The following is an 18,530-nucleotide window of genomic DNA, read 5'->3' on the forward strand; positions in this document are numbered from 1 at the left end:
CCTTCACATGCCGGTGACGCTGATGACTCACCGTTTCCAGAGACATTCCACCATGCCGGTGACCACAGCGGTTACTGACTACTGCACTACTACACAGGTCTCATTGTCCTTAATATCTGGATCTTCCATCCGCAGCGCATGGTAATTCCCCAAAAAAGCAGGTGACATGCTACATGCTTTGGACAAGATGAACCAAACCGGTGGGCAGGACAATGGAAAAGTCTAGCAGACTAACACATGTAATTATACATCCAACATCATCTATCAATAGAACTTCCAGATGATAGAACTTCCAGATGTGTGTATGTGTTTTAGTAGATGTGGATGGATGGATGGATGGATGGATGTTTCAGTCAAACATGGACAAACCTAGCCTGGTTCTACCAGACTCTCGTACATTTCATTTGTACAGAGAGTCTGGCACCGCTCCATTGACAATCCTTAACTTCCTTGTAGGAGGGTACTCTATTGAAGTCTAAAACTATTGGATCTGCCCAGAGTCACTCTGCATCTGCCACCAATCGCTAACGTTTGCTCGTGATGTATGTCGAACCCCGTGGGGAGGAGGGCCACAACATCATGGCTAAAACAAAACTAAGCAAAGATTGTTCTTGCTCCGGCTTTAACTTCTTAATATTCGGCAGTGTTGCTACAACGGACCGAATGGCTTCGCTCGCATCTTTCTCCGCTGCCATTACTGAACTACAACTCAAAATAACACACAACGTCATCGTTCTCAGCCACTCCCTCTGTTCGCTGATTGGCCCTACAAAAATTTGATCGGAGAAAACAAAAGTCTACAGCAGAATCTCAGACGTAGTACTGAAGGAAAATGAAATTGAGTGGAAGTGCGTAGGAGGGCGCATTTTTAAATATAGACAGACAGACAGACAGACAGACAGATAGACAGATAGATAGATAGATAGATAGATAGATAGATAGATAGATAGATAGATAGATAGATAGATAGATAGATAGATAGATAGATAGATAGATAGATAGATAGATAGATCATTTCTAAAAAATGTACATCTTATCAGTTATTGCTTTCCCTGGGAATCGAACCCATGACCTTGGCCGTTGCAACGCTCTAGTATTTGAGCTGCTAGATAGATAGATAGATAGATAGATAGATAGATAGATAGATAGATAGATAGATAGATAGATAGATAGATAGATAGATAGATAGATAGATAGATAGATAGATAGATAGATAGATAGATAGATAGATAGATAGATAGATAGAAATTTACATCTTATCAGTTATTGCTTTCCCTGGGAATGAACATGGCCTTGGCCGTTGCAACGCTCTACTGTTTGAGCTGCAGGATAGATAAATAGATAGATAGATAGATAGATAGATAGATAGATAGATAGATAGATAGATAGATAGATAGATAGATAGATAGATAGATAGATAGATACTTTCTATTCAATTTCACAACAATAGATAGATAGATAGATAGATAGATAGATAGATAGATAGATAGATAGATAGATAGATAGATAGATAGATAGATAGATAGATAGATAGATAGATAGATAGATAGATAGATAGATAGACACTACTTTCAATTTCACAAGTCACAAGCAATATAAACAACAGTTATGAACAGAAACAGCAGGGTGGATGTATGTCAGCTGTACGTCAGTATGGATGTATGGATGTTTGTACAGTGTGTCAGCTCTTTGATTCAGTACACTGACTCTACTGTACCGGCCACCGGAGACAATGACCATCCCTAGGCTACACAACACAACCCTAAACAACGGACCCGGGCTCTACCCGTTGTGCTTCATATAAATAAAAGATTCAAATGCATAAAAGCGGACGGTATTATTGATAGGCTACAGAGAGCTGGAGCTTTGATGTGAGTCAGTAGGCTATAGGCAACATCACTGACTCTCTCTCGCTGCTGATGATCGATGCGCTCTTTCAAACAGCTCATTGATTATGAATGACATTCTTCCACACTAAATCACCAAGTCAGGGGCTACAAAAGAGGGAAAGGAGCATCTTAAAACCTTTAGAATGAAACCATCACGAAGTCCTACCTGGTTGGAACATACTTTGGAAATAGAAGATGACCAGAATAAAAGATCCTAAACAAGTGGCCAGCACCATCCGGCAGATCCTACTCATCCTCATGAGGTCCAGTAACGTCTGTTTCATGGCTGGGCACGGAGAGCCGGAGGGACGGAGGGAGGGAGGCTGCCGAGCCCCGTATAGCGGGTCTGTGTTTGATGCTGATGCTCTCGCTGCCTGCGTCCGTGTCTCAAAGATCTCCGTGATCTCCCTGAAGTGCGCTAGCTTCCTCCGCACAGTAGACTACAGTCGAGAAGCCCCGCCCCCTCTGAATGAGCGCGCCCACGCTTTCATCTTTGTTTCCATTTAACCTATCATTTCTCACATTTCCTCTCGCTTTTCATGAGTTTTCAAAGTTGAAACTTGTTTGTCTTCATCAGCAGTTCAATAAAGAGGTCAAAAGTGTATTATGTTGCTTTATAAATTTAGCCAGGGTTGCAATTAAACTTAAGGTTTGTATTATTCAGTGGTTTGACATTTGTAGCAACAGTACAGGGTAAATATCATTATATCCACAGCCCTGTATCTCAAACTAAAGTCTGCCACTGAATAGCGAAGTTATTGCATATGTGAATGAGTGGAACATTTCTAGCCTACTTTTTATTTCTATTGTAAATCTGATTCAAACAAAGCAATCATATTTATTTATTTATTTGTATGTTTTTTGTTGTTTATCATTACATGGCATTTTAGATGAAAGTTATTGTAGCTTCTGTAAAGGTTTTATAATAATAATTATTCTTATAAATATTATTACTAACAATTAATTAATTGTACGTTGTACTGTAAAAAAAATGCTATAGTTATGCAGCTGTTTGCCAGTAACTTACTGTAGATTTAAATTGATGTATATTTACTGGCAACAGTTCTGTGAAGATCATTCTGTGAATCGATCATTCTGTGAAGATAAAGACTTGTTAATGTTTAATGTTCATTTAACTTTGAACAAACTGTTGCCAGTAAATAACATCAATTTAAAACTACAGTAAGTTACTGGCAAGCAGCTGCCAGTAATACTGTAATTTCTACAGATTTTTTTTTTTACAGTTAATAGCCTACTAAAATGTATACATTGTATTTTATATAACTACATATATAGCCTACATAAAATTGTAATAAAATGACAAGAAATGAAAAATAAACAAGAGCAAGTTCATCAGAGCAGGGAACTACTGGCCTAAAAAATCCCAATCTGCATGCATTGCAAAACTGTGGTCAGGTTGGTGGGAAATGTTTCCGTATGTGATGGTAAATAATGCAGAAGCTGGGAAGACCAGAAAGAAGGAGAAACATAGCCCAATACATATCACCAGACAGAAAGCCATAACTCAACACACTGCATAGATAAATAAAATGGAAACTCAAATACAGAAACCCCGCAGCTAATTGAATTTTAACCTGCTATACCAGTTAGATTATAAAGCCTCAGGCAAACAGTGCTGAGTCGATGCCCCCCTGTGCTGAAGTGTGGACACAACACAAAGACAATCACAATCACGGAAATGACTTTTGAGATTTAGAGAGGAAACTAATCAATGATAAGAACTGAAAGCCTAATGCAATGTTAATTATTTATTAATGACATTGTGACATGCATAGATGTTCTAGAACATAATCTTCCTAAGTTTCTTGGTTGGGTGCAGAAGATTTTGTATAACCCAAATTGAAAATTAAGTCTTAATTTATATGGATATAAACTGCCACAACATTTCCTCCTCAATAAGCAGTCGCTCATTATGCATTCAAGGTCCTCAGCATGCTGAGTGAAGCAGAAACGTTTAAAATTCATGAGTGATTTTGCATTCTGGACCTGCTGATTAGAGGTAGTTTCTGAGGTGTCCATTCCCAAGAGGGAATTAGGCCAGAACTACAAGGTCATGTGTTGGTGTCCTCTGAGGGGAGTTTTTACTGTACAGCTAAAAATTACTACATAAAATGAATGGAAACTCCTGGTAAATGCAGTTATTTGTGGCCAGTTATTTGTGGATTGATATTTATTTTTCTAGTGTTTATTTAGCCTACTTTTTCATTTGCTTCACTGTGCATGGCATTTTTAAACTTACCATAGGTGCATAATTCAGTCACGAAGAAAGAAGTAAAAATATGAAGCAATTAAATGCAGAAAAAAGGGAAAGTTTTCACAGTTGGCGATGATATGACTGCATTGGAATTTGAAATTCACCTCATTCGGTTTCTATGTCAAATTGAGCCCTATAGCATCTTTACCTGAGACCTGCAAAAGGGGAATGAATGGGAAATTAGAGGACGTTAGAGGGAAGTATGATTTACTCCTATTTAGGCCTACATAAAATTAAATTATAATTATTCACATGTATACAGGCCGCATGAATTTATCATATCATCAAACCAAATGAAGAAAAAATAACGGTTTTAAGATTAAGGTCATTAGAAAGCATTTGCACAAGATATGTAGTGAAATGCAGCCAAATGCACTGGATTCTGTAGCTTTAATTGACAATCTCCTCAGCGCGCCCTCTAGTGACCGACATCCACGCGTGCACAAGCGCGGGCACAAACTGTCTCGCGCAGACCCATTTCCGTCCAATCAAGTTGCAGCGCGAGCGCGAGTCAGGTTTGTATTTGTGGCTCTGGTCAAATGATCCGCTTCAGCGATAATTCTCGTGTTTAACGGGTAGAAAGGGATGTTACCGGCAGGCGTTTACAGGTTTTACCGGGCCGAAGGAGCAGTTAAATGCAGGAAGTGTTGAAAGAATGAATGTTTGAGGATGGGTAAGGGATTATTTGAGTGGAGAGATGGAGGCTAAGTGCACGCGAGGCCCCGAAGCCACATTTAACCACATTTAATAAACATCAAGTTTATTTATAAAAGAAGACTGTTAGTTTCTGGTTAAAGTATCCAAATGGTTCACAAATGAGCTATTTCTTCCTGTTAAATGCGTGTAATTAGTTAGCTGGGGTGATGCTAACCTGCTAGCTGACTATCAAAACAAAGGGCTGCTAGAGATGCATACAAATAATTATATAACCATTTATTGACTATATTAATAACATATCCACTGCCACGTTGCACACATTTATCACGTATTTATTCTATAATAGTATATTTCGTAAATGTATATTATTATATGTATTTGTAAATATTTAACATGCTATGATTCTTTAACCCAATGTGTGCTATGCTATTCATTATTTTATTTTTTTGAATAATAATAATCTTTTTTCATCATACTCTGGGGAGTTATTTAGATGTTTTTTTCCTGGGCCATGAGTGTATTCTTGCACATTATGAAGCTGTAATTGTAATAAATGTTTTAACACAACCCTCATTGTCGTATTTGGTTATTCAGATGGACGGAGACAGCAGTACCACAGATACTACTCAGTTAGGAATAACTGGAGAGTATATGACCGGAGGGACATATGTCTTACAGACCCAGGATGGTGAGGACATGGACATCATTCACCTGTGTTAAGAGATAATTAAGAAAACATTTATTATGAGATAAGAAGCAGCATGTTTATTGTACATTGTATGTGTGCAGATGATGGGGATGATAGTTTTAATGACCATGAGGATGGCAACGGAAGCAAAGACAATTTCCGAGAGCAAGACATTTACCTTCCCATCGCTAATGTCGCCCGTATCATGAAGAATGCCATCCCACAGACTGGAAAGGTAGTTGCTCCTTCTGTATTGTGCATCTTACACTGTTCCCATGTTATTGGAAAACCTATATAAATATCAGGGAGTTTAACTTAAAATGTTATGGACTATGGGAACAAAGTCGACATGAAACAAGAGTTGCGATAATCTTTTCTTCCCTATTGACGTATATCCAAGAGAAACAGCTAGAAATTGTTGTCTTTTTGAGTGTCCTAAACTTAAATACAAGTAAAGGCCTTTTATCAACTCTTTTTAATCTCAGATAGCCAAGGATGCAAAAGAGTGTGTGCAGGAGTGTGTAAGCGAGTTCATCAGCTTCATCACATCTGAGGCCAGCGAGAGATGCCATCAAGAGAAACGTAAGACCATTAATGGAGAGGACATCCTGTTTGCTATGTCCACCCTGGGTTTTGACATGTACGTGGAGCCGCTTAAACTCTACCTGCAGAAGTTCAGAGAGGTATTATTCACTCACTCACATATATATGCACACACCAGTTTAACTAGATCATGGTCTGAAAATATGAATGTCCATCCATATAAAGAATTGTAGAGAACATATATTTGAGTGAAACAAAGAAATAAAATGTCATGAAATCGAATATTGCAGAATGTCATTTTGTACAAAAGCAATACCTGCATGTGTCATCATAAATGTCATTTTTTAGAGCACAAATTGTGTTTGGAAGTTACAACTAACATGTTCATGTTTCCAAGGCAATGAAGGGTGAGAAAGGCATCACTCCGGTTACAGTCAGCGAAGGCCTTGGTGAAGAACTAACAGATGACACCTTCAGTAAGTTCAAACCTTTTCATCTAGCTTATTTTATGCATATAGCTGTATTTCCCTTCAGTGTTGACATACGAGACATCCAAACTCTTTAGCAAGTGCCTTGTTCAGAAAATTTGATGTCATCGAAACATACCACACCCTTCGATTTGTCCTTATTTATAGCTATTGGTGTTTTAAAGGGTTTCAATGATGAATTAATATGAAGTGTTTCACTTCACTTTCACTTGCAGCCGGTCAGTTGCCTGCAGGACTGATCACTGCAGATGGCACGCAACAGAACGTGATGGTATACACCACCTCATACCAGCAGGTTAGTATGTAAACCAACCCATGTTAACCCACAGATTTATGACTGAAGATTAGACAGACCGGAGGTTTTAGTTATGCTCATTATTTAAACCGTCTCTCTTTTTCTACTCCTTTAGATCCCTGGCGTTCAACAAATACAATTCTCATGACTGAAGAACAGGCCGACTATATCTAGTGGCCTGTCCAGTTTCCAGACAGACTTATCTCTTGCCTTGCAAAGTTTTCAGGTCAGTGCTGGAAGACCAAGAGATGCCTGGTTACCAGAGCAGGAGCAAAAGTGCCTGTTGCCTGGAGGCTGATTTGATCTTAAGTGATGTCTTGTAATTAATTCAGTGTTATATTTAGGCCAGTGTGTTTTGATTGGTCTGCTTGGTACAGGGCACACCAAATTGTGAGGTTTTTTTTTTTTTTTTTGGTTCTTATTTGGTATTTAATCATTTTTAAAGTTTGGGATGGGGCAGTGGGAAGACAAGGCCATATTGACCATTTACATTCCCACAAGTAAGGGAATTCTAATTTGATGTCATTTGATCTTAAATAACCTCATTAACTGACATTGTTATGCTGATTCTTTGAATAAACATGTGATCTGTCTTTGTTTGAATGTTGTTCAGCATGTCTTTAAAAAAAGTCATTCAAAAGTATATATTTATATATATTTTAAAAAAAAAACATTTATAGAAAATAAAAAAATGGTCAAGATCAAAATTCATTTGAATGTATGAATTTTATTGCAATGCCCTTTTTAGTAAACTTTAGCCTATACAAAAAGACTATTATGAGAATGTGGCAAAAATATATATTTGACTGAAATGTTGTGGAAAAAATATATAAAACAAAACAAAAAACATTCAGTTCAAAATGAATGGAAAATTGGTTTAAAAATGGTCAAATATTTTCTCAGATGTTTCATTTGCCATCAAGAAAGGGCACTAGGTGTTCCTGAGAATGCACAAATAGGAAGTGAATGTGTACGTGTCTGTAAATGAAGAAATAGATGTTTTTAAGAGCTCAGTTTGAAATGGCGCAATTTGTGGCATTAATACTCTTTGTAGTTTTCTAGATTAGTGAAATGTTAATGGAACATTAATTCAGATATAATCTCCAATGTAGAACTGCATAAGCAATTGTATAAATGGGATATTAAAAATCCCCCAGAAGACTGATTATACTAATTGCACTTGGTAAATAAAGCAGACCTATTACTACGTATAATACATTAATGCACTGAAAATTTATATAACCCAAAAACGTTTTTGTCAAAATGTAGGACTGTGTTTTTGTGATGTTAACAAAACTTGATCATTGCCTGAATTATTCTATTTAAAGGTACACTATGTAACTTTTTTTGTTCAAAATCAACTAAATTTATACAAAGTCAATACATCCTCAAGTCTTCTTTTAAAACATTTGTCTTACCCTAATTCACTATGGTAAGCCTATTATAAGTGTTTATATTTTAGACCCGTCTGGATGGTGTTTGTAGGAAATTGCGTCACTCGCCGCTTTTTTTAACTGCTAGAGGGTTAGAAGTTATATTGTGTACCTTTAAATTGCACTGTTTTTATATATAATGATAAGGCAAGGGGAAACGTTTCCTCCAGTTATTCAATAAAATTCTGTTTAGAGTAAGAATTGGATGGCTTTTATAAAAAGGGGAAAAAAACAAAGCTCTGGGGGAGCTGTTTATGTCCAAACTGCTAGCAATTATGTAGTTCTTAAAAATACACAGACCTATTTTAAAGAAGGTACAAAACGCATCTTAATATATGGGGATGTAGCTCATTTTCCACTAAGGGGTGATCAAATCTTGCTCACAAAAACCAGATTAGGTATTTCAAGAGAGAGAAAAAAGTGTTGCCAGTGGCTACAACAGTTTAATAAAACTATATTTATGAACTCAGTATAAAAAGTGTTAAAGTAAAATGTACATGATTTAACAGTAATAATGACCCAGTAGGGGTATTATTTAACTAAAACTCTTACAGTGTAAACAATGCCATGACATTAACAGTCAATCAAAGCAGTGGACTGAGATCACTTTGAGTCACTAAATGGGCTATATTAAAAAGGCCTTGTGTAACGATAAAGAGTAAAATGCAGTCCTGAAGTATTAGAGCTTTGGCTGTCAGTGCGATCCATCGGGGGTGAGAGTTCATCTGCAGGTGGTGTCAGGCTCTGCTGCTGGAGCACTGGAGTCTGCCTGGGTCACTGACGATTTCAGTTTACTCGTGTCTGCAGGACGACACAAGCAGCTGTTAGGACTGTACTGTGTGTTGCATTTGACAAGGACACATTCAATCGATCAAATGTTAAAGTAAAGACATTTATAATGTTAGAAAAGATTATTCATCGAAGAATCCTAAAAAAAATTGCACAAAAAATATTAAGCACCACAATACAAGAATAAATTACTTTTTAATGTAAATTAAAATAGAAAAATTATTTTTATATTGTAATATTTCACAATATTACTGTTTTCACTGTATTTTGATCAAATAAATGCATCCTTGCCAAGCATAAAATACTTATTTCAAAACGGGCAATCTTACTTGGCCAATAAACATCAACAATGCCATAATAAAGATAAGTTGGCTATAAGTTTGTGTTGTCGACATGTCGAGAAGAAGCGGTTTTCAGTGCTGCGATTCCACTTTGCATGGACTTCAAAGGATGAGGACTCGAGCTGGAATTGATACGGAAAAAAACTACGGCATCGTTATTGTTTGTCTGCCTAGGAAGCTCCGGAGCTGAAATTCAGATATAGTAATAGGCGTTTCGTTTCTGACACACAATGTAAGTGATAGACCAATCACAACAGACTGGGCCATCTAACCAATCAGAGCAGGGTAGGCTCACGGAGAGGAGGGATTTAGAGAGACTGAATGTTTGAACAAACCAGCTTCAGACGATTTGAGAAATGAGGAGATGTGCAGTGTATTCTTTAAGTTAAGTGTTTTTTTTTTTTTACCTTGGATGCATGCAAACCTATTGTAGAAGACCTCCAAAACAAAACTAGGAACCTTTAAAACAGCATAATAGGGGCACTTTAAAACCCCACGAAATCGAAACTGGTTTGAAATTTAAAACCCAAATGCTATTTGGTGATTCTATAGGAAATTCTTCAACATGGGGAAAAATCATGCAAGTCATGTCATGTGACGAGAACACACAGAAGCTCTTGCACACCTTGCAGCCAGCGGATCTGAGTGGCGGGACCGTAGCCCTGTTCGTTCTTGGCAGCGATTCGGAAGACGACGGCAGGCCGTGCCGAGCAGTCGATGTGTGCGTTGCTCAGCTGGGCTTCACTGACTGTGCATGAAGTCTTGATACCGCGGTAGATTCGGATGAAGGCCAGCTCCCCGGGTCGCTCCACGCTGTTCCCTCGACTCTTCCTCACAGCCAGGTACATCGAATACTCCAATATCTTCCCGGACAGAGAGGTGGGAGGCTCCCAGGTGATGTGCACAGAGTCAGAGTCCTGAAATGATGACATACCATCTAATCAACTTTGAACACAAAATGTTTTTGGCATCACTGAGAAGAATGATTGTACCTTGGTGATTTTCACAGCAGACGGAGCCCCGGGAAATCCAGGCTGGCAGGTTTTAAACTCGCTGACGGGACTGAAGTCGCCCAGGCCACGGCTGTTCAGTCCGGCCACCCTGAACTTGTATGTGACTCCTGAGGCCAGTTCCTGCTTCTCGTGACCCGTGAAACTATGAGGACCCGGCAACTTCCACTGTCAGACGGAAAACACCGGTGACGTAAAACACACTGACGCATAACTGGAAACCGTTACACTTAGGTGCGTGTACTGCAGACAAACCTCACTGTCAGAAGAGTTTCGGGAAGACAGGATTGAGGCCATGTCACCATTCTCAGAGGGCAGGAAGTAGTGTGTAACCTCACAATACAGTGTTTTAAACACACCCACATCAAACCAAACAGACTCCTTTGTAATTTCAGTCTGTCAGGGCACAGAGAAGAAATGTGTGAGTGTGTTTTTAGGAGCTTTATACACATTATATGCTCAACAAGTACAGAGACACAACGTAACACTCTTACCTGTCGGGATGGTATTGAAGAGATTTCTCGTTCTGTGAATGAGAATATAAACAGTAAGCGAGGGAAACCGTAGCAACAGCTAACCAAAACAGTGAGTGTGTGTGTGTGTGTGTGTGCACTTACCTTTCTGACACTGAGGTGCACTATTCAGCTTACCAGCCTTATTCATGTCTGATGGCATCACGGAAACACCTTTTTGATCTTTGATTATGCACATTAAAAATACATCATCAGGTATATGTACTTAACTAGATGTAGTAAATCACAGAAAGGCCAAAAGTAAGAATGCAAGAGTGGGGGAAAAAACATGCACATTATACCAGAAGCAGTTTTCGCTTTTCTACCTTTGTCCCCTGTTGGTCGAATGTCTGCCCTATCCTCACTCGTTCCTTCTGGCCTCAAAAGGCTTTCCTGAAATGAGAAAGGGGCCTCTGAGATTTATATATAGAAATACATATAGATTAGATATATATAGATTCCACTAAAATGCAGAAATCTGACCTGTGATGAAGATTCTCTCTCTCCTTTAACTTTGACAGCTGCACTTGGCTGGAAGTCTAGACAGATGAAAGAAAAGAAAATAACATAAATATATATATTTTTAAATATACACAGGGTTCTTGCACCTTTTCCAAATTCAAAAATGTAAGCATTTTTTAAGGTGCATTTTTACGCTTTTCCAGCACCTTACAGCTGTGGTAAATTACATATGTACATACATACACGTACTACTTCATCACATCAAGTAAGATTGCATAGGCAGAACTCCATAGCATTGTCCAGATATACTTCTTTTGATATTTTATTTAAAAACAATACTTTGTAGTTTTAATTACTAGTTAAAGTTACTTAATTGCAATGGGTGTAATTTTTATTTATATTTGATATATCATTATGTATAATTTCACACTTAAAGCAGCAGTCCATTATGTATAATTTCACACTTAAAGCAGCAGCAGTCTTTTCCTCTTTGTCGCCATCTCTCTGTTCGAAATCTGTAACTGCAGTGATTCGCGGAATTATCATCTTTACGTGGGTTGTAAATCGGCATGAAACAGCGCGGATGAACACAGTGCTTTGAGGCGAGTGCTGCTGTCAGTCACCGCGCTGTGTGGATACTGTCATACAGAATCACAGATTCACTTTTTGAAAGTTTGACCAACATAAGAATTTTCATAAGAAAATGTCTTCTGAACAAGTAAGTAAAATCCATTTTTGTTCTGACCAACTAAGGGGGAAAAAGCATTCGACATGATAAGCTTCGTTAGATTTAATCAACATGATTTACAGCAACCGTGCAAATTATAGCCTACTTTGTTCTCAAATTGTTCATGTTAACAACATCAGCATTGCGTGACTAATGTTAAATTTAATGTGTTTTATGGTTACCTGCGTAGTTCAGAATTCATATTCTCCATAATAGCAAAACGAGAAAGGCACAACAAAGGAAACTCCATAACTGTGTGAATTAAGAAAACGTACTGTTACACGATTGAACTATTGAAATGTCTTACTTGTTCAGCAGAAAAAAGCCGTCTCTTCTTCCGTTTTGAACCCCTTCAAAACACGGAGTTCACGCACTTTTCAAAAGCCCCGCCGATGTTTAAATCCTTGTGTTCGCATGAGACGGTTTCTTTCTCTTTCTCTAGCCACCTTAAATCCGAAGTACGAAGTCTTTTGGGTTTTATAACTGCTGAATCTCCAGTTGACACTGATGATTGTTGTTTGGATCTTTCTGGATGCCATAAGTTTAATTATGTAAAGTGCTGCGAGAAAAGCCTATACATCTAAACATCTCGTCACGCGCAGTATAGCCGGCTAGCCGAAACTCCTTCTTTATGTGTACGGGTGTGACGTCATGACGCAAAGACATGCTCGAATTTCCCGCGGAAACCCACCAGTACCACTGGAATTAAAATCATTATTACAAGCTAACCGTTTTGAATCTAGCTATGGCAAGCAGATAGTTTTGACCACTGGCAGAATAAGTTTTTTTTAATATAATTATTTTGGATTATTTTTAACTTAAAAAAGTTACGGACTGGAGCTTTAAATAATATTCACATTATACATACTATATATAAAATATAAGTTTAAAAAAACATCTTTGGCAGCATATTTTTTGTAAGTTTAAAACGTTTTTTTCATAAACATAATTTCGACAATTTCAAATAGATAAATAAAATAAAAACTAATATAACAAAATGGTAGAAATAAAGTGCAGCACATACGATGGCTGTGGTAACTTTAACAATTAAAAGTTAACAATTAATACTATGACAAATTTATACAGCTTTCTTTATTCAAACTGATTTGTTTTCTCCCATGAATATATGATTGACCTGAAGAATAAAAGCTGTATCATACACTTGAATATTTATATGAGCAATATCACGCTCATAGCCATTTGAAATGGCTCTATATCAATGTGAAAAGATTCTTTAATCAATAAAATTAAACTATTTTGTAATATAGCCTATTGTCTTTCAGTAATTCAAGCACTTTTCAAGAACCTTTTCATAAATATGACTGTTTTCAAGGGTTTTCCAAGAGTTTTCTTTTACTTCAAGCACTGTAAGCACCTTGTACGAACCCTGTGAATGTTTAAGTTGTATTACCTTTTTGCATAGGCTCCTTTCTGTCTCCTGGGTCTGGTGGAGGAGTTGTTGTGGACTGTGGTTCAACTGAAGCAGAATGAGGAGACGTGACCGGCTGCACTTGAAGCAAGTAACACTCAGCCGCAGGCAGGGGCCGCCAGGCGACATGCAGAATACTGATGGTGGACTTCACAAGAAACACCGCACCAGGAGTGGAAGGCCTCTCTACGCACACAAATGACACAAATGTTCATTGAAATGTCCAAAAGTGCACTTTGTTACGACAATGATGGCCAGCTGTCTGTTCTCACCTGTTTCCAGGTACCACAGATCTTTGCAGCAGACTTGGTAGTTATTGTACTTTTTGTATCCGTCTCGCCCGCTCCAGACATATAAACGAGTGCCGACGGTTACTGCGCAGTGCCCAGCTCGTGCTCTGGGCCAGTGTGCACTGCCCTCTTCCTGTTCCACCGACTGTACGCCTGAAGCCAATCCCTGCTGGTCTTCTTCCAGTGTCAGGTTATGCCATGTCAGTGTGTCTACAGTAAGCAAACCATACCAAGAGAAAACAAGTGCTTATTATTGAAACGATTTCTGAGATTATCTAGCTGCAGGATCATTGTAATATTCTTGATCATACCAAGGTTTAGTATGGAAAGGGAGTTGGTGCAGATCCACTTGACTCCATCAGCAGCGAGAGTCTCTTCTGCCTCTCCGACGGGAACCCATCCTCCAAACACATATAACCTACAATGAAGAATCAAGAAGACAAAGAACTTGAGGAAAAATAAAGATGCTGTTCGGTTACCAAAACTAGACTTTGGCATAGCCGTTCTGACTGAACATCATCATCTCTGAACATCTTGACTTTGTTGAAAAGTGGAAAGGGACAAGAGAGCTGTTCAGTCATGACGCCAATATCTAGGCTAACCCAGGAGGCTAATGGGTTTTCAGAATAGCGGTTTTGTTAACATTACTAGAAGAGCCTTGCATTTCGCCCTACAATATAACTTACACTGAGTCACATCTCAAATGCAAATTGACATGAAAATGCTAATTATCTTTCTGGTTTTAGGTCTCTAGAGCAAATCTAAGCAAAAAGAACCATTACTTGTTTCCAATCACATTGGAGGTGTGCAGACTCCTGGGTAGTGGTGGTTCCCCTCTGGTTGGAGGCAATGACCAAGTCATAGTCTCTGAAATAATTAAGACATCAGCTTGAACCAAATTAGCTATTTTATAGAGATACAGGTCATATGGATTATTTTGTGAATATGAATAAGGTCTTACCAATGTCTAACTGCCACAAGTCATTCAGTCTGTGCCCACACATGCCCCCAAATATGTAGAGCTTTGGGGCACTGCCACCCTTGCCACAGTACATCACAGAACTATGGGATTCCCTGGCTGACGGGCCTCCACCTTTTGTTTCAGGAATGCTCCAGCCTTTAACCCCGGATTGGGCCTGCAGCTCCAGCTCGTAGAAGTCATCTAAATACCTGCGTAGAGACACAAATATACATCATCCATGTAAGTATGTATGCGTTTTTGAGTTTGGCATGAATATTTGCATATAAATATGCACACCGTGGTATATTTCCATTTGGGTCTTCGCTGTCATTGGCCATTCCACCCAAAAGGTAGCACTTATTAGCATGAAGAGTGAAGCTGTGGCCAATTCGTGGGCATGGAGGTGATGCGTTCCTCGGTGGGCGGGGCTTCAGTTTCTTCCACAGCCATCGACTGGCCTGAGAAGAGATTTGATATCAGGGCCCTCCTAAAACCATGTCCTACCATCATAAACTATTAATGCTTTAAAGATGCAGTAAGCGATTTCTGATAAACGCTGTTGAAAGTGGATAGGATCGAGCATTAAAACACTTGTAGCCAATCAGCAGTAAGGGGAGTGTCTAATCATGAAGGGGGAGGTGCCTGTGTTGCATAAGGTGTGTTCGACATCGGCTGCGGCTGGATGTAAGCGATCGGCGAGAGTAGCCGCGTGCAGGCGGGGAGGAGCTGCAAACGGAGACGTGAAGTCGGACACTTTCTGGTTCCCGTAGTGACCGCTCACGTGGTGTTTGTATACTTTACCACAGCTGAAGTGAAATAAATGCAATATTTGCCAAATACACAGATGTTTCAGAGACATTTTCATTCAATACTTTATGTACTGCTTCATACAGCGTTGGTTTGAACAAGAATAAAGTTCAACATAAGCCTACAGCTACTATCAATGAAGTGGAATCAACGTTTTTTAATCTGTTTTATTTTGATAAACATAACACAATACATCGCGACTACATGAAAAGAGTGTTTACTGTTATAAAAAAACTGATTTGTGAGCTTTAGTGGAACTAAAGGTGTGAGAATAAACCGAATAAACACGAAACGCACGTGATCGTTGTCATGCGGTGAATCCGGCCAATCGTGGAACAGCTGTGTCGTCATCAGAGCTCGTGCAGCCCCGAGCAGCCGCTCTTCAGAAGCTGCGCTGGCTGAGTTCTCCGGCTACTCTCGAATCGCTCTCGCGGTACTTTGATGGCATACGTCACAGTCACGTGGCGTCGGCGCTGTATCAAGTCGGACAAAATTTCTAACCGGCATGCACTGCTTCAAGTCTGCCGCCGATCGGTCTGCGCAGAGCTGCATGAAGTCGAACAAGCCTATAGTGTGTTTGTGAATTTGCGGGTGGGGCTATCAAGATAGGGGTGTGATCCTTTTGGGTAGGGGCGTGTTTGTTTTGGGGATTTCAAATATCAACAGTGTCTTTTTTAGAAATCGCTTACTGCACCTTTCATTTAGGGATGACTACATTATGATGGCACAAGTGCTCACCTGCAGTTCATAGAGACTGTTGGTATACTGGCCAAATTCAACCATCCCACCAAACACCAGGATCCGTGTGCCTTCACAAGCGAAGCCATGAGCGGCACAACCAGGTGGGATATCACCTCTCACTGCTGGTAGGAACCACTGCTTGGTCACTAAAATAAAAGGTTTATGACTTGCATTAGTAAGTTTCAATATGTGTAAAAAAAAGTTTCATGGCATTTCCAACTATTTTAATGTACACTAACAAAATTAATCAAAGTTTAGAGGCATTTCTAACTATTTTAATGTATATTAACCAAAATTTTGTTACAGTTATCCAGTGCATTCATTGCTGGGAATTACATGAAATCTGAAGTCACGTCTGAATATTTATATGGGAATTATGCATGCATTTCGTTGTTTTTAACAGTGCATTGACTGTACTCTGTAGCATTAATGCAGTTGGTGTTTATCTAGTGCCCTACCAGAGTTATAAACATGCAGATTGGTCGCTATTCCCTCGTTTCCACCTCCAAACACAACCACCAGCTCTCGTATGGCCACGGCCCGGTGCCCATGCCTCGCTCTCGGAACCGGTCCAGCGTAAGACCGCACTCTTTTCCATAGAGGACCCTTGTTAATCATAATGGGTTATAGGTATTTTATCATAGAATTTTGATTTTGCACATGCACAATTGCATTGCAGTAAAGACTGACTACATGCAAACAGTTCGTAGCACTTCCCCGTGCGTGAAAACTCGTCTGTGATTGGCTTGACGTATGTCACGTGATCAAAAAGTGGTGCATTCTCGACCAATCAGAGCCGTTTGTGGTTCTTAGGCTCCTCCCATATTTTTACGAATAAAAAATAAGCCCCGGAGGGGCCGGGGACAGTAAAATTACAGTAAAATACAAAACAATAAATAATAATACGACAGATGCATATCATGAGAAAAATATTATTTTAATGAGTACTGTAAACTGTTAAATAAATTAATAAAACGCCCTTAATGCATTTAAAACAATCTACTAGCATAATAAATCTCTCCATATAGATCCATCCAATATATTGTTTGTTTATAGTATAGCGCAGTCATGGAGACAGAACAAAATAAATGTTTAAATACAATGTAGCCTATTTATGATGCATTATAACATGTATATTCTTTTTATTGTAACAAATGAGTCCCGGTAGACATTAAAACATAAATAGAAATTACAAAAGAAGTAGAATTGTTGAAATCTAATAATTATTGTGAATGTGCAACAGGTAGGTTATTGATTTTAAAATTTGAACAATGCTAATATGGTAGCTATCACTGTCCTTAATCTTTACTTTTTTATCCAACAAGTTTTATCTAAAGTTCACGAACTGTGTTTAAGCTGTAATATCTTATGTGAAAGCTAGAGGTCAGTAAAAGTCTAGGGCTAGGCTATATGAGGGTTTATGGTTTTCAGAGGCATAGCAAATGAGGAATGATTTTACAGACATGCCATAAACGCTAGACGTTATGGATCATAATAGGTTTAGAGAAAGCTATTCGTTCAGAAAAACAATTTTATCTTTAATAAAAACCAAAAGACCCTTTTTTGCCTGAGGACAATTTGACTGTGACGACATTGTGTGTTTATGTGCAAGGTTAAGGCAGTTCATGTTAAGGTTCTGCTACCCAAACGATTTTTTCTGAGACATGTAGATGTGATTGTGCACATGCAAAAGCACATTTGAGGCCCTTTAAATAGTGTTTTACATGTAAATGGCATTTACATGGTGGTGCAAGACAACGAGCTGTTCCATGATGCTACTAAATCCATTAGGCCTACTTACTTTTATTAAAGTTTTATGAGAAATAAAAAAATATAGGCTACGACACTTTAGGATACCTTCAGAGCAGTAGCAGAGATAGCGTGGGTGCTTGGGTGCGGCTGCCCCAGGGCCCCGTGCCAATTAGGGGCCCCTCAAACGCCGCCGATCTTGCGTCACTGGACAGGAACGGGGCCCTCGCCAGCAGTTATGCCGGTAACTTTTTTCAGTAACGAGTAATAACGCGTTACTATTTCCAAACCAGTTATCAGATTAAAATTACTGATCCAAATTACTGTGCGTTACTATTTTTTGTCATTTTCTTTAGTAGAAATGATGGCTGATATGCGATATGAAACCGAAATGTGAGTGAGAAGGCGGAATCGCGACACTCCAACTCCCAGCGTTATCCTTCC

The 18,530-nt window shown here is 38.9% G+C and overlaps 3 protein-coding genes across 5 annotated transcripts in view; 1 reads left to right on the forward strand and 2 right to left on the reverse strand.

Moving 5' to 3' along the window:
- chst11 (carbohydrate (chondroitin 4) sulfotransferase 11) overlaps window positions 1-2,314 on the reverse strand; it is a 44,217-nt gene extending 41,903 nt beyond the window's left edge. Inside the window, exon 1 of one of the 2 annotated variants that reach the window (XM_056245163.1) lies at window positions 2,056-2,314. In XM_056245163.1, coding sequence (XP_056101138.1) covers window positions 2,056-2,173 — 118 coding nt within the window. In that variant the 5' untranslated portion in view covers window positions 2,174-2,314. The remainder of the gene's footprint in view (window positions 1-2,055) is intronic. The other variant, XM_056245162.1, reaches the window with a different exon arrangement.
- A 2,342-nt stretch (window positions 2,315-4,656) lies between these two features.
- nfyba (nuclear transcription factor Y, beta a) lies at window positions 4,657-7,438 on the forward strand. Of its 2 annotated transcripts, none has more exons than XM_056245165.1 (7): window positions 4,657-4,679; window positions 5,416-5,509; window positions 5,611-5,744; window positions 5,995-6,192; window positions 6,450-6,528; window positions 6,756-6,835; window positions 6,951-7,438. In XM_056245165.1, exons 2-7 carry the CDS (start codon window positions 5,416-5,418, stop codon window positions 6,981-6,983), a joined length of 618 nt encoding a protein of 205 aa, XP_056101140.1. In that variant the 5' UTR covers window positions 4,657-4,679; the 3' UTR covers window positions 6,984-7,438. The 2 variants fall into 2 exon arrangements, with proteins under 2 accessions (XP_056101140.1, XP_056101139.1); XM_056245164.1 differs by lacking the exon at window positions 4,657-4,679 and adding an exon at window positions 4,686-4,837.
- A 1,248-nt stretch (window positions 7,439-8,686) lies between these two features.
- hcfc2 (host cell factor C2) lies at window positions 8,687-17,060 on the reverse strand. Its single transcript, XM_056245161.1, has 16 exons — window positions 16,796-17,060; window positions 16,335-16,483; window positions 15,087-15,247; window positions 14,790-14,998; window positions 14,611-14,695; window positions 14,140-14,246; window positions 13,811-14,038; window positions 13,521-13,724; window positions 11,404-11,432; window positions 11,247-11,313; window positions 11,026-11,103; window positions 10,903-10,934; window positions 10,664-10,804; window positions 10,391-10,576; window positions 10,024-10,315; window positions 8,687-9,069 (listed from the first exon to the last, which is right to left on the reverse strand). The coding sequence occupies exons 1-16, from the start codon at window positions 16,953-16,955 to the stop codon at window positions 8,990-8,992; spliced, it is 2,208 nt and encodes a 735-aa protein (XP_056101136.1). The 5' UTR covers window positions 16,956-17,060; the 3' UTR covers window positions 8,687-8,989.
- Between the last annotated feature and the right edge of the window lie 1,470 nt (window positions 17,061-18,530).

The sequence above is a fragment of the Rhinichthys klamathensis genome, unplaced genomic scaffold (genome assembly GCF_029890125.1).
Source record: "Rhinichthys klamathensis goyatoka isolate OS25496 unplaced genomic scaffold, OSU_Roscu_1.1 h1tg000029l_1, whole genome shotgun sequence".
Taxonomy (NCBI): Eukaryota; Metazoa; Chordata; class Actinopteri; order Cypriniformes; family Leuciscidae; genus Rhinichthys; species Rhinichthys klamathensis.